Here is a 16,142-nt window from a genome sequence, read left to right as displayed (position 1 = left end):
GATTTTCATATTTACTGCATGCAAAATCTATTTCTAGTTGCGTATCAACTACACATACTTTTTATGTTTATTATATGGCTTTATATTATATATATGGCTATATATTATATTTCCCACACAAACTATCCAGAGAGGAAAGTTATCTTCAACCTCCTATAACATATTCAGCAACTGAGGCTGCCTAGTTAATGGACTAGCCCAAGGTCTCACAACTGTAACTCATGGAAACATTCTGGTTGGTATGGCTTTCATCCGAAGGCCAAGGGCATGACATTTTCCTAAAGAGTTTGTTTTTAATCCCAGCCAACTCTGCTCCCACTTCCTGGTCCAGCCTTAACCCTGAGCTGCCCCGAGCCCTAGTCCATTTAATGTGAACTATCGATTGTTTTTCTCCTCCTGCCTCATTGCTGTGCTAATGTTCTGAATGTGCCTCTTTGGGTACCTCGGTGGGCACTTTTTAAAACAAGTCTTAAAAAAAATAAACCTTATTGTTCCTTTAGTCTTGGAGGTGGAACATTCCTAGGCCTGTGCTGTTTGCTGACTGGTTGTGAGACCTTTGAAGAAGCTCTGGAAATGGCAGCTAAAGGAGACAGCACCAATGTTGATAAGCTGGTGAAGGATATTTATGGAGGAGACTATGAACGATTTGGCCTTCAAGGATCTGCTGTAGCATCAAGGTAGAGACTAAGTAGAGAGTGGTATAGTGGAAAGAGTGCACTGGATTTGGAGTCAGAGGTCTTGGGTTTGAATCCCAACTCTGCTACTTTGTGACCTTGGGCAAGTCACCTAAGCTCTTTGGGCCTCAGTTTCCTCATCTGCAAAATGAGAGGGTTGGACTAGATGATCTCTAAGGCCCCTTCCAGCTCCAAAGCCTATGGTACTCTTGTCCTAGGCAGGTACAGTAACAATGGAAAACATGGCTGCCAGTGCCCTGAATGTTTTCTGATGTGGCCATGCCCCTGATGACATAGATTAGTGTAGTACATATTGTAGAAGAGCTCGGACCTGATTTTGACATCTTAGCAAGCACAGATGTTAATGTTATTGAAGCATGTCTTCTAAATAGGGCAACTTTGGAAGGTTTTGACAATTACCACCATTTCCCCTTGTTAAGTACTTGGGGGCATTTTTACCACCACCACCACCACCACCACTACCTCCACCACCATCACCACCACAACCACCACCACCACCACCACCACCACCCCCTTCCTCATCAGTGGTCCGTCTCAAAAAGAAAAGAGAAAAGAAAAAAGAAACCAACCATTGCTATCAAAATATTTTCTGAGTACAAACCACCATAGCAAAACAGGGCTTGTAAATCACAGGCAAAGTTGTCCAGACAAAAGTTATGGAAGAGTTTTGCCATAGTCATGTGGCTAAAATGTGGTCCTTCTTGCGGGATGATTTGAACCCCTTTGCTAATATTTCCAACATAGCTTTGGCAACATGATGAGTAAAGAAAAACGAGATGCCATCAGCAAAGAGGACCTAGCCAGAGCGACTTTGGTCACTATCACAAATAACATCGGTTCCATTGCTCGGATGTGTGCCCAGAATGAGGTAAGGTTATGAACTCACCATCTGTCTATACAATGCATGCTCATTTCTTCTTGCATTTTGGCCTTTTCTGTTCAGTAGCTTTTTTTGATCTTTGTTAATGTTTCAGTAAAATTCCTTCCTTTTTCAGTTTGCACACATCTCATAAAATGTGGTCTCCTAAAGGAGACCAGGTGCTATATATAATAGGAAAGGACCAGTATTCTTTAAGGAGGAAAAAGAAAAAAAAACATACTTTCATTTAATCTACTGAAATACAAATGTTTTTATATAGTACTACTTTTTGAGAAGGAAAAAGAAAATTATTTCCAATTAGAAAAAGCCTAGGACAGGAGGGTGAAGAGTCCTGCCTCTGCCCCTTCCTGGTTGTCTGACTTGGGAGAAGTCACATCATTTCGATGGGCCTCAGTCATCTCATTTTTAAGTGTGTTTGTACTACATGATCGTGGGAGGCAGTGTGGTATAGTGGAAAACAGCATCATTGGCTTTGGAGTCAGAGTTCCTGGGTTCAAAATCCACCTCTGACAACTGGCTAAGTGGCTTCTCCCTGGGTGACCTTGGGCAAATCATTTAGCCTACCTAGGCCTCAGGCTTCTGAGGTTCCTTCTAAATCCATGACCCTATGATCTAGGTCTGTCATCTTCTCAGGCCACTTCCAGTTTTAGCAGTTGGTGGTTACAGGGTCTTTTAGCAATAGTAGTAGTAGTAGTAGTAGTAATAATAATAATAATAATAATAATAATGATGATGATGATGATGATAGTGTCCATCTTTAGAGTACATTGTAGATTTCAAAGTACTGGATACACACAGCCTTACTTGATCCTCTAAAGGCCCTTGAGTTATGTAACTGGAAGTATCATCTTACCAATAAGAAATCCTAAGAAGGCTCAAAAAACTTCATTGACTTAATCAAGGTTTCATAGCCAAGAAGTGGCAGAGATAAGGCTTGAACCCAGTGTTCCCAAGTCCAAAGCCTGTTCTCTTTGCACTACACCACCGCCCTCTGTGGCCCTGTATGGTCCCCAATGGCAAGTCAGTTCATTTGGAAGTGGCAGCATTGTAAATTTCAAATCCAATCTGAACCCGTTATAAACCATCATCCTTCATCACATGCCTAATGAATGGGATATGTACTTCTTTGCACATTTTCTTTTGTTTTGTTTCCTCGTATCTGCATGCAAAGAGTTGGTAGAATGAGATGCTAAAGCAGTCCAGCCCAGTTTCATTGCCAGAAACTCAATGGGAATCCTTGCTTCCTCTTCACCCTTTCTTCTTTCTGCTTTCGGCTTCTCTACAGTGTTGCCTTGTGGCGTGGAGTTCAAGCAGCATTGTACAGGGCTATCAAAGCACAGAGAGCTACAGCGGAGGCCAGCAGGACCCCCTCCCCACCCCCTCTCACCCCCAGTTACAGGAAATTGGAAAGTTACTGTGATGCCTCATTTGAACTTTTGCAAAGATAACCTTTTGACAAATCATTGCTTTCTGAAATGCAAAGTGTCTGACTTAACTTGATGAGGGAGAAGAGGGCTTGGATAGGGGAGGAGGGGAGAAGGGAGAGTTGGAGTATATGATTTTCTAAGGTTCTGCCAAGCTCTGAGCTCCTGTGATCTCTGATCCTTGAGCAGGAGAGACAATAGAGGGAGTGAAGTTAGCTGTTCAGCAAAGCATACAATTGCTGTCAAAACTGATCGTAACTTGGCTTATTATTAGAAAGGCAAAAAAGAACAGGGGACAAACCATAACCTGGATTCAGGTCCTGGTTGGTTCACCTTCAAGCAAGTCACTTAACTGCTTTGTACTTCAGTTTCCTCATCTGTAAAACAAAGGGGTTAGACCAGATGATCTCTTGAAAGCCTTTGCAGAACTAACACCATGTTATGCAAGTCACATCACCCCAAAATGTGCCTGTGATACAGCTGAGGTCTAGTATGAGATCAACACATGAAGGTATTATTCCCATCTCCAAATTCTAGGATTCCAGTGGCCTTCCCCTGTATTTTATTTCACATAGGAAAGTGTATTTGTGAGCCTTGACAATATGTATGTAAATATGAATTTGAAAATCAGGTTGAAATCTAGTCTTTAACCTTGGAGCTGTTTTAATGGAAAATTAAATGAACACATTCCAGAGATGTGCCTTTTTAAAGTCCGTCCTCTCCTGCCTTCAGAACTTCCTGTGCTAGAAGGCTTTGGTGTTTTTTTTTGTTTTGTTTGGTTTTGTTTTCTTTTTAAACATTATCTTCCAAAGGCCCCTCACCCCCAACTGCCAAATATGTCCTTAGACTAATATGTATAGAGTGGACCATGTTCATAATCTCCCAAAGATCAATTGACAGAAAACACCTGCCCCCTCTCCCCAGAGCATTGATTGCCTTCCCTTTACGCTTATTTCTCTCTTGTTAAAGTGTTCCTTGCTATTTATGGCCTGAGTGTTTGGTTGGCATTTTGGTTGGGTTAGTATCCCAATGTGTTTTCTCTTTTGACTTCCGTTTCCTTGCTATGGCTGCACTGCAGTGGGATGCCCATCAGAGGCTTAACCATACTAAACGTGTCTTGAATGATACTATAGCCTTGGGAGGAATTGTAAGACTTATGTAATTGGTTTTACTGCCTCAGGGCTGAGGGTATCTCAGGCTGTAGTAGAAGAAAAAGACTCTACTAAAAGATTGCAGGTTGAATTCCATGACTTGTGTTTTTGTCAGCTTATGGGAGTGTTCTCTCCCCACCCTACCCCCAAGTGTTTCAGAGAGTGGGATTTTCCTATGAGCCCCATAGGATAAGTTCCCCAGACACTTTTCTAGAGAGGGAAAGTTGTTTGGAGGGAGTGTTGGTTGGGTTTTTTTTTGTTTTTTTTGTTTTTGTTTTTTTGTTTTTGCTTATCCTTTCAATCTTTGATTTTACATTGTTATTGAGAGGTTCTGTCCCTTTAGAAGTCTGGCTTCCATGACAGTCAGATTGTGTCATCTTTTGATGTCCTCTTGTCCTGGACTCTCTACCAGTTCTGTCTCAAGGCTGTTGAGATTGACACTTTTCCTCAGTGCAAGGAGAAGCTTCATTCTCTGGCAACATTGTGTTGGGAAAGAGGGAGAGGGAAAAGCCCTTCCTCTAAATTTAATTGGTTTCTTTCCAGGCTTCCTCTTCCTTTTTAATATTCACTGCCACCTTCTTCTCTGTTGAAGGCAGTTTGCCTATTCCCACATGGCCTTTCCCTTTCAAAATTCCGTGGATTGTGGTGGTTGCTGCTCTATTCTAAGAAGCAAGACTCTGAAATCCAGGGTCAGAATGGGTTTGCCCGAATAAATTAGATCTTCAGAGTTTTACATGGTTAAAAATTCAAGCCGTTGGAAATGGAGGTTCCCACTAGGTTCTACTTGCTCTTGATATATTGAACAGGGAAAGTAATGCTGGTTTCCAAGGCTAGTCTCCCCTTCTCTGAAATGTTTCCATAGCAACAGAGCCATTCTTTGGAGGACAAGCTCTGTCAGTAGGTCAGGTTGGTTGGTGATGGCTGAAGCTGGACTCCTAGCAACCTGGGAGGTCTGGGGAGTGGGAAAAGCAGTTAGCGTGTTTCTATTTCCAAGTGTGTGGGACTTGGAGTTAGTCTACATGTATAGCATAGTAATACAAATAGGGATAGTATAGTAATACAAATGTGAATAGGGAAGCTGTAGGGTAGAATAATAGCTGGAGGATGGACTTGAAGACAGGGAAACCTGGCTTTAAATCCTACCTCTGAAGCTTACTAGCTGTGCGACCTTGGACAATTCATTTAACCTCTGAGCCTCAATTTCCTCATCTGTAAATTGGGGATAAAAATACCTGTAGTATTTATTGTACAGATTGTGAGAAATATAGGCTCATCATTCAAAGGCCATCTTGGTCCAACCTATTCATTTGACAGACAAGGAACCTGAGACCCAGGGAGGAAAATGGACTTGACCAAGGTCCTATGGGTAGCAAGCATTAGAGGATAGGAATTTAGGTTATTAGACTAGAGAACACATGCCTTTCCCATTCTACCACATAGAGGTCATGCTTGTAAAATAATACCATCCAGGCTATTACAGAAGTCTTAGTGCAATTTAAACCTATTAAAGCCCAAACTGCATTGTCTTTGGGGATACTCTGCATACATTATAGTTATTATTTCCAGTGTAAGTTTATTCCCAAAGGATGACAGATCTTAAATTGCTGGTCTAGTCATAGGATCATAGTTTGAGAGTTGAAAGAGACCTCAAAGGCCAGTTAATCTGACCTTTATGTTAAAGAGAAGGTTCTGGTGTCTAGGATGTTTAATTCACTTGCCTGACATATAGATAGTTAAGTGGTAAAATTAGGATTTGAACCCAAGGCCTTTGATGCCACTTCTAGCACACCTTTCAACATGCCATGCTGCCTTCCCAGAATTTAAAACATTGGGTGGCAGAAGCATGAGTTTTCCCCTTTTGTTCCCAGTTATTTCTAGATAAAACTGCAAAGTACAATAACCTACTTCCTGGGTTACACAGACCCTGTGCTTGGATGGAATGCCACCTTAGACCTTCTGTAGCCTTGAACCATCTGAGTTGAACTGGTGTTTTTCTTAATTATCTCTTGGTTTAACAGCCATGCTCGGGACCCTTCATTGCATTTCTAGAGGCTCAGGATGAAATGAAACTAGAGCTTATTTTGGCAAGTGTCATTTTCAAGTTAAACCCTTAACTCCTTCCCTCACCCCAACCTTCCAATTCAGAGTGCTGCTATGCAGGTAAGGTTTACCTTGAGAACCTGATTTGCTTTTCTCCTTACCATCCCCTTGGAAGTCTTCTGTAAGCCACAGGTATGGCCAACATGCAGGACTTGAGTCCCCAGCAACATTTGGGTTGTGAAAGTCCTACCAATTATTGTTCATTTGCGCCCATTTTTAAATTACCCATAGATGTGTCTAGAAACCCTAAGCTGGCTTGCTTCTGCTACCCCTTTGTGCTTTGTGCTTTGGTTACTATGTGCTCAGGGAATGTGGAACAATTCAGATTCAACAAACAAACATTAATTACCAACTGTGTACAAGGCATTCTCACTGGGGATTCAAAGACAGAAAAATGGCACAGTCTCTGCTGTTAAGGAGCCTACGTCTGATAATGGAGATATAATAAGGCTACACATGAGTATATTACAAAGGTAAAATGTGATTGGGGGGCAAAGGTGAGTCAGGTAAATTGTTACCTGAAATTTGATGAGGGAGACATCGTTTTCATCTGGGGAACTTGGGGATAACCTTTATAGAAGGGTGGGGCTTCTGAGAGGCTATGTAAGGTAGTAGCTAGAATGCTGGTCTTAGAGTTAGGAAGAGACCTGCCTTTGACACTAACTGGGTGACTGGGCAAGCCCGTTCACCTCTCTGAGTCTCAGTTTTCTCATCTGTAAAATGGGAGCAAGAATACCTTCATGCCTACTTCACAAGATTGTTTTGAAAATTGAGTTAAGGTATATAAAGTGCTTTGTGAAGGTGAAAGGGCTGTAGAAATGCTACCTGTTATTGGTTATTGTTGATGTTGTCTCAGTGGGGAGGGAGAGGGGGGAAGGGGGGGAAGGGGACTCTCTCTGAAGCATGAAGATCTGTTTGAACAAAGGCACATGACCAAGAGTTGATTGCAGTCTTTTGATATGTGTACAGGAGCAAGCAGTGCTGGGAATTGCAGTTAAACTATCAGTGGGCACCTAGATTTCAAGCTGCCTCCATCTTCAGACTGCCACCAAAACGAGTCTCTTAGAGCTGGGGCAGATAATGACTTCTATTCTGCCCATGTGCCTTCCAATATCCCCATGCTACTGAGCAACTCTTAGCTTAAGCCAAAGAATGCTGAGAAACTGACATTTAAAAGAAAAATTGCAGAATAAATGTGTTCTACTTATTGTTTCTACAGCTCTAACATGAAAAAAAAATTTTTTTTTTCCCCTGGCAGAACATTGACAGAGTGGTGTTTGTTGGGAATTTCCTTAGAATCAATATGGTCTCTATGAAGCTGCTAGCATATGCCATGGATTTTTGGTCCAAAGGACAGCTAAAAGCTCTGTTCTTGGAACATGAGGTAGGTATGACATGTATGGAATCATTTGCCTAAAATAAATGCCCACATATATATATAGGGATGAAGAGATAGAGATTGGATTTGTAATTTAATTGATATAGGGAATTTCCGCATGAGGAATCTCCGTCTCCCAATCCAGATCATCACCCTTTCTGCAACCTGTAGTCTGCACTCTTAAGGAGTTATCTAGAGCAGTGGTGTCAAATTTGGATAGAAATGGAGGCCACTGGACCATACACAAGGATCCCTCCTGGCTGCATATTGACTTAGAATACCACATATTAAGATTATCTCTGTTCTATTGTATTTGTATCAGTTTTGTTAAATATTTCCCAATTATATTTTAATCTGTTTTAGACTCCAAGGGGGGTAAGTAACTTGGCCAGGATCATATAACTGGATCTTCTTGGCTCCCAGGCCAGATCTCCACTAGCCCACAGCTTTCTCTCACATGTGTGGGGCTTTGTAATTTAAAAAGTAATTTTGTTCCAACAACCTTACGGAGAGTCAGTGGCTTAAATGTGATCATGAGGAAACCAGGTGTCAGAGAAATTAAATGATTTACCTATGGTTACATACACTTGGGAAGCATGAGAGTTAGGTTAAAGATTTTCCTCTTGTCATCCCCCTCCATTTGTCTGTCTTTCTGTCTGTCTGTCTCTACCATACTGTACTCCCTCTCCAAATAAAGAATACTTCACAGAACTATTTGTTTTCTTTATCAATTGATGAATTTGTCTCCTTAGTCCGACAATCTGGAAGGTAGAGGAAGATGCTGGATTATACTTGGCATTCAGCTCAAGAGAAATTGAAGACTTTTTTTTCTCTTTGGAATTTATTTTGTATGAATGTGATAATGAATAGCTATTGTGGGGCTCCTTGCTCTATCTTTAAGGCAAACTCAGTCATGTGTGGAGGAAGTTAGGTGGCCAAGTGTATAGAATGCCAGCCCTGGAGTCAGGAGGACCTGAATTCAAATGCAGCCTTAGACACTTATTACCTGTGTGCCCTTGGGCAAGTTGCTTGACCCTGTTTGCCTCAATTCTTCATCTTGAAATGAACTGGAGAAGGAAATGGTAAACCACTCCAGTTTCTTTGCCAAGAAAACCCCAAATGGAGTCACAAAGTGAGTCAGACATGATTGGAAAAACAATTGAACAACAACAACAAATCATGTGTGGAATGATTTACTTGTATTTTTTTATATAGAATAAAGAGATAGGTAAATCACATTTGAGTTTCTTAAAGTACATAAAAGCTTGTGATCTAGTTCATTAGGACCTCTGTGGTTCTCATCTGTAGGGGCATTACCTCAGCTAGTAGTAACCACAACTCATCTGTGATACCCATTGATGAAAATGAATGCTGAAAATAAGACAGTACTTTTTTTCCTACTTGGAAGTGGTCCCTAGCTAAACATTCAGTGTAATGTATTGCTCTGTAGAATGCCAGGCTATTTTCTTAGAGTACCAGGCACTGTTTTCTTATGTTCAGTTGTACTCATTGGGTAGAAGAACTTTCATTCAGTTACCAGAAGAATTGAGGAGTTTCCCTTGATTTCCACGATTTCCAGGCCATTTCTGGGTGTAGAGAGGGCAGCAGGTCTTTTCTCATCAATGAATTTCCATGATCTTTGATGTTTCTTGTCTTTGGAGTCAGAGAATTTGGGCTCAGATGACTGCTCTGCTACCCTGCGGCTATGGAAAAGCTACTTCACCTCTGTCTTGGTTATCAAATGAGTCTCCCTTCTAGCTATAACTCCTATGACTGTGACTATAATCAACCAATAGATGAGACCCTTGGGACTTGTCACACCGAAACAGTCTCAGATTTGGAAGAAATTCCAGAGGCCACCTAGTCACATTGGCATTTAAATAAATTTCTCATATGTATAACTAACCCAAATGGTCATCAAACCTGAAGGTATGCAGGGTTGGGGAACCTGCTACCTTCCAAGGCAGCCCATTCCATTTTTAGATGGCTCTGGACTTTTAGAAAGTTTTTCATTACATCAAGCTTAAAATGGCTCTCTGCACCTTCCTTCCTTTACTACTTGTCCTGCATTCTGGGACCCTTCAGAACAAGTGTGATTGCTCTTCCGCATGACAGCCCTTCAAATATTTGAAGACCAATGGCATGTACTCTTTGGGGCCTCTTCTTTCCAGGCTAAACATCCCAACCACTTCTCATGTGGTATGAACTCAAGGTCCTTCACCTTCCTCATTGACCTTTTCTGGACACACTCCAGCTTATCTATATCCATTCTAAAGAGTCACCAAGAACTGAATGTATTATTCTGGATGTGATCTGGCCAGGAGCAAAATACTATCATTTCCCAAGTCCCACTGACTGCCTCTCTTGATGCAGCCTAAAATTAAGTTCATTATTTACTCATTGAGACCACTGAAACTCTTAGGTCTTCTTGAGCTTAATTTCTGTCAAAGCACATGCCTCCTACCTTGTATGCATGAAGCTGATTTTAAAAATTCATAGGATCGTAAATCTAACACTGGAAGGGATCTCAAAGTCCATGGTGTACAACTCCTTAATGTTACAGATAAGGAAATTGAGGCTCCAGAGGGATAAATGACTTGCCAAAGGTCAGTCATGTAGCAAGTGTCTGAGACAGGATTTATGTTCAGGTCTTCGCAGCTCCAAGCCCAACATTGTCTACAGTGCCACCTAGATGCCAATGAAGTAAAAAACTTTAAATTTCAAGTGTAAAGCTTTTTAAATTTTATGTTAAATTTCATTGCTATAGATTCATCTTAGCATCCTAGCCTATTAAGGTCTTTAGGAATCCTGATTCTGCCATTTAATATGCTGGTTATCCCCAGCAGCTGTGTCATCTGCAAATTTGATAAATATGCCATTTATGCTTTTACCGACATCATTGAAAGTGGGGAGGGAATAAGCATTAATTTTATTTTTTTTTATTGAAATGTTGTACCTATTTGGCCTTAAATTTATTTGGGGCAAAATGTAACACTCTTTTGCCTGGGAATGAGCATTTATTAAACACTTACTTACTATGTGCCAGGCACTGTGCTAAGTGCTTTACAAATATTATCTCATTTGATCCTCCCAACAACCCTGGGAGGTAGGTGCTATTATTATCCCAATTTTACAATTAAGGAAACTGAGGCAAGCAGAGGTTAAGTGATTTGCCCAGGGTCATACAACTAGTAAGTATTTGAGGCTGGATTTGAACTCAGGTCTTTATGCCATCAGCTGCCTGAACCAGGCCATGCTGGCTCCTTGATCACTGCTTCAGAGCTGAAGAAAGAGATGGACTATGAGGGAAGGAGGAGACAGATTGTCTGAATAACAAAGAGCAGAAAACAAAGGGCCACCAGAAGAGGTCAAGAGGTTATCCAGGAGAATGAAATATGCCTTTAAAAACAACAACAACAAAGAAAGAAGAAGAAAGGCCTGGGGGGGGGGGGGGATCAAGAGGGATCTAAAAAGGTGTGAGGAAATCCTGACCTGCCTGAAAAAGATTAGAAGAAAATCTTGTAGTGGATACTTGGAGTTAAGAAACAACTCTGAGACTTCTGTTGAAGAGAAGAGAGCTGCGTACTCTGAAGAGTCCCTTACTCAAAAATCCACAGTGGCTCCGTCTTGCCTTTGGGGTAAAATTCAGATCTGTTAGCTTGACTTTTAAAGACCAGAGCCATCTTGCAGACTTTCTCAGATTTATTCCTATGACTCTGCTTCACACATTTTACCTATTGACCAAATATGACATTTCTGTATTCCCATTTCCTCTCCCCTGATATATCCCTTCTCCCCAATCTCAACAACCTGGAATTCATTCCCCCCTAACTCTTATCTTCCTTCTAGACTCAGACTAAGTATCACCTTCTTCTTGAAGCCTTACTGGATCTTGCCTAGTTGACATGCTAAATTACCTTGTGTTTACTTGTAAGCGCTTTGAGTGCAGTGACTAGTCTATTTTTTTTTTGTCCCTATCTGCCTATTTCCAGGGCCTGTTTATTATGTGCTTATGTATGTGGTATCTCATATATATGCTGTCTCCCCTGAGTTCCCTGAAGGCAGGGATCATCTAATTTTTGTTTTCTCCCTAGCAGCTAGCTCAGTTCCCAGAACATATTAGGTGCTTAATAAGGGCTTGATTGATTAATTGCATGTAGTAAGCACTTAATGATGTTTGAATGGAATTAGAATTTAACTCTCACCACCCCAAACATTAGGGATTTAACATTCCAAGAATTTTTTGGGTCATTGGCTATTTTAACATTTTTCTAAATAGTTTCTTATCATGTTTTCTCTTGTTTTGAAGGGCTACTTTGGCGCTGTTGGGGCCCTACTGGAACTGTTTAAGATGACTGATGATCAGTAGTGATGTCACCTGGACAAAAGACGGGAAAAATGCCCCTGCTGAGGTTGCTGCTGGAGAAAGTGAAAGCCACGATCAGGATAGGAACGAAGCCATTTTGGCACTCGTACCTGCTGGATTTGTAAATAATCTGAAATCCTTCTAGCTGATCTTTTACTCTTGGGGTTTTGAGCATAGAATTCAAAATTCACATGGGGAATACAAGAGGTTTTTTTTTTTTCTTTCTGTATACTGTATTTTTTTTTTTAAAGGACAAAATGTGCAACGTGGCCAAATGTCCCAGTTTTTTGCATTCGTTTTAAAAAGCTGAGAAATGTTTCAGAAGGATCTGAAATGTAATAGCTGTGTTTTTCTTCTGGGGTTTACTGATCAGTGTGGTAATTTTAACTTCATTTAGTAATCACTCTAGGAGATTTTTATCTTGACTTATATTTTTCATGACGTTTCATGATTTGCTGTTGGTTTCAAATGAAACTACAAAGCTAGCATGTTTTACTGTGAATGCTTTTTTCCCTTTTGAGTTTGTTGGTTTTTTTTGTCTCATATTTCTGTCTGTGAGTGAATGTCCCATGGAAGGAGAGCCGTCTCCCAAGCTTAATTTCTGTCCTCTTCCTCCACAATGAGAGATATTTTCTGTAAACATACATTCACATTACCCAAGGAGCTGACCACTCCACTGGTTAAGCAGTGAGAGCTAAGGCTTTATGAAGTACCCATGCAGTGAAGACTCCAAACATCATAGAGTTACAGGCCCAGAAGGAACCTTAGACCATAGAATGTCAGAACTGGAAGGGACCTAAGTCTAGCCTCCCTCATTTTACAGGGAAGGAAACATAGACCCAGAGAGAAAAATGAATTATCTAGTTTTGCATTCTAGTGACAGAAGAAGGGATTATAATACAGTAGTATATACAACAATTATTAAATGCCTACTAGGTGCAGAGTACTTTTCTAGGCTCTGGGAAGGATAAATTTTTGATAAGATAGGATTGGTCTAGAATGCGGACAACCAAGTCATCCCATTCCCAGACTAAGGCTTCTTCTCTTCCATGTTATATTAAAAGACTGTGGCAGTAAGGAATAGATGGAACATTTTTGCTTTTCCCCCTGTCCCCCCCCCCGCCCCATAAATCTGCTGTATTAAGTGAGAATACACAAAAGGTCTTAGATTCTGTCCAGAGTGGGAATTCTCACTGCTGGTGCAGATGACTGCCAATCCATGACTTAGTTTAAGTAAGTCCTAGGGAATTGTCTCAGGCACACAGAAGTCACAGCTGGTAAGTGTCCAAGTTAGGATTGGAACCCAGGTCTTTCTGATTCCAAGCTCAACACTCTAGCCACTAGGTCATGCTGCCTCTTGGTTTATTTTATATCAGCAATTCAGTACTAAATGAAACCTGAAACCCTTTATGAAGATAATTTTCTAACCCCCACAAAGTAAATGATATTAAATCTTTATATAGTATGTTTGGTTTTGAAGGGAGTTCTTCAATAGAATTCTGACCTCATCAAAATTCTGGTGCAAATTGGAGCATCAGAGGAAGAAATAAAATTATGGCATGAGATACTGGATGATAATCAGTCAACAAACTATATGTCTTTTTTGTACATGTGCCCTGGCATACTGTAATGAGATCTTATGTGTAGAAATTTTAAAATGTTTTTACTTTCAACATTTGAGAAAGATGATATTTCTAAAAACAAACATTTTTATTTTATTGGTTTTTTTGGTCAAAAATAATTTTTATTTCAAAAAGATGTCCTGATGATTACTGACTTTGGTTTCGTTCCCTCCCTTTTTGCCTTTGTCTTGATGACCCTGGACAAAATACCAGAAAGAACTGATCTTTTTGCTTTGGCTTGTTAAAGAAAGGAAGTTAGGAAGGACAGTCTGGATCAAAAGAGAGATTGGTTGACTTCCCTCTTTGTCTTTTGAATGCAGTCATTCATTTTTACATCTTCAGGTTGTGAAGAAGTGGATACTAATTGAAGTGTTGACTTGTCTGGTTGAAATAAAACCCATTCCTGTTGTGATGTGTTTTGTGTATATGTGGCTTTCGTTTCTGAACTTCCTTGTCTTGATTAGATATTATTTGAATAATTTAAATTTTTATTGAATTTGAAAAAAAAACATTGTCATTATCATTAACATTTTTCCCACCAAGCATTATGTAATCTGAGCCTTTTGTATTGGTTTCTTGGAGACATGTGATATATACTCTTCTCAACAGAAACTGAATCATTTTATGGGATTTTTTTTCTTTTCTAGCTTCACCAGCTTTTGATAACTTCTGAAATTGAGGGCTTTTTTTTTTAACATTATAAATACTCAGAATAATTCTATCAGTATTTTCTCATTCTGAAAGAATGACATCACCATGTCTGTTATTATGAATGCCTCAGTTGTATTGAAACACTTTCAGTTGATGTTGTTATTGTTGTTGTTTCAGACCTGTGATTTGACTACAAACTGAGTTAAAAATACAGGGAACTTGGTCAGTTTTATATGCAAGGGTACAAACAAATCCACACCAGCTAACTGCCTTACCAGTTGTGGTTCCTATACTCATTGAACCAAGTTGGGTGAGGGTGGGAGGTCTCTCATTCTCAATTCCATATATGAAGAAATAGCAAGTTTCATGGGATGATAGTATTAGTCTTACATTGACTATTCATCTAGTTCAATGCCATCATTTTACAAATGAACAAAATGATGTTCATAGTCAAGCGGGCTGTAAGGAACAGAGCTGGGATCTGAATCTGGTTCTTCTCACTCTAAATTCGGTGTTCTTCCCACTACACTGTGCTGCCTTGAGTCTTTCCCTGAAACCAATCAGAAAGCTCAAAGTGAGGTCCAATGACCTGCCTCAGTTGTGCTATTTTTGTTGTAAGCCATGGGATGGTACATCTAGAGTTAGAAGGGACCTCTGAGGTCATGTAGTCTAACCCCCTTATTTTTTCCTTTTACAGATGAGTGAACTGAGGCCCAGAGAAGTTAAGTGACTTGTTCAAGGTCACACAGGTAGTATCAGTTAGGATCAGTTAGTATGTGTCTGAAATTACTTGATTACTCTTCTTGAGACCTTTTAAGTTGATTAGGTCTGACTAATGGGAGATATTATTAAATAATAAAAAATATTGCCCATGAGATTTTGACTGTATGAGATGAAAAGCAACATGGCAGTCTCTATATGCCACCTGACCTGAGGCAGAAGTCACGTCCACATCAGACAAACACTGGGTTTTGCATCTGTCTTAGAGTTAACAGGCAAAGTGTTTGCTTTCAGGTGACTTCTAGATTTCTACTGTCATCATATGTTTGAATGGTCAGATTATACCAACTCTTGGCCTTGGAAGGTGAAATCAGAATTGATTTTCCTTTTCAGTGCTGAAGATGATAGAACCTATGATTGTATCTCTTGGATAAGAAATATCCCATCATCATAGATCACACTTCTTTTGTGTCAAACCTTGTAGGGTATCTGTCTAATCCCAGTTCAAGGCTTCTTAGGTTTTCAGTCATTTCTGTTGTGTCTGACTCTTCATGACACCATTCTGGGGTTTTCTTGGCAAAAATACTAGAGTGGTTTGCCATTTCCTTCTCCAGCTCATTTTACAAATGAGGAAACTGAGGCAAACAGGGTTAAGTGACTTGCCCAGAGTCACACAGCAAGTAAGTATCTGACTCCAGGCTTGGCGCTCTATCCACTGTACCATTACTTGTCCCACTAAAAGCTATGCTGCCTTCTGCCTATCCTTCCCCAGTCCATAGCAAACCCAGCCAAGTGTTGCATTTGTACCCATGAAGTATGAAAAGATCTAAAGGAAGGCTTCTCATATGTTAGATCGATCCTCTATAGAGGATATATGGGAAAATATGGACCATAATGGTATTCATTGGGAAGTCATGGATGGGTTGAAGGAAATACCATGCACATGTTGATGAGATCGTGGATCTATTGAGGTAGATTATTATTGTCTGCCATATTCCTTAAAACTTGCAAGTTGATAGTTAGCCAATAAGGTAAACTCATTTGTGTTAATGTTCTCCCTCCATCCCTTTCTCTCTCTCTCTCTCACACACACACACATTCACACACACACACAGTCTTTGGTTCTTCAACCCTGCAAGATAGCTGCTTGTCCCA

General features: G+C 40.3%; 1 protein-coding gene across 3 annotated transcripts in view; it reads left to right on the top strand.

The window, feature by feature from the left end:
- Window positions 1-14,028, top strand: part of PANK1 (pantothenate kinase 1) — a 70,666-nt gene extending 56,638 nt beyond the window's left edge. For all 3 annotated transcript variants that reach the window (XM_027839755.1, XM_027839756.1, XM_027839757.1), the window contains exons 4-7: window positions 501-677; window positions 1,440-1,563; window positions 7,509-7,634; window positions 11,938-14,028. In XM_027839755.1, the coding sequence (XP_027695556.1) occupies window positions 501-677; window positions 1,440-1,563; window positions 7,509-7,634; window positions 11,938-11,997 (487 nt within the window). In that variant the 3' untranslated portion in view covers window positions 11,998-14,028. The remainder of the gene's footprint in view (window positions 1-500; window positions 678-1,439; window positions 1,564-7,508; window positions 7,635-11,937) is intronic.
- Window positions 14,029-16,142: the final 2,114 nt, after the last annotated feature.

Source organism: Vombatus ursinus, unplaced genomic scaffold (assembly GCF_900497805.2).
Source record: "Vombatus ursinus unplaced genomic scaffold, bare-nosed wombat genome assembly UNPS02014833.1, whole genome shotgun sequence".
Taxonomy (NCBI): domain Eukaryota; kingdom Metazoa; phylum Chordata; class Mammalia; order Diprotodontia; family Vombatidae; genus Vombatus; species Vombatus ursinus.
Note: the sequence above shows the minus strand (reverse complement) of the source record. Positions and strands in the feature narration are given on the sequence as shown.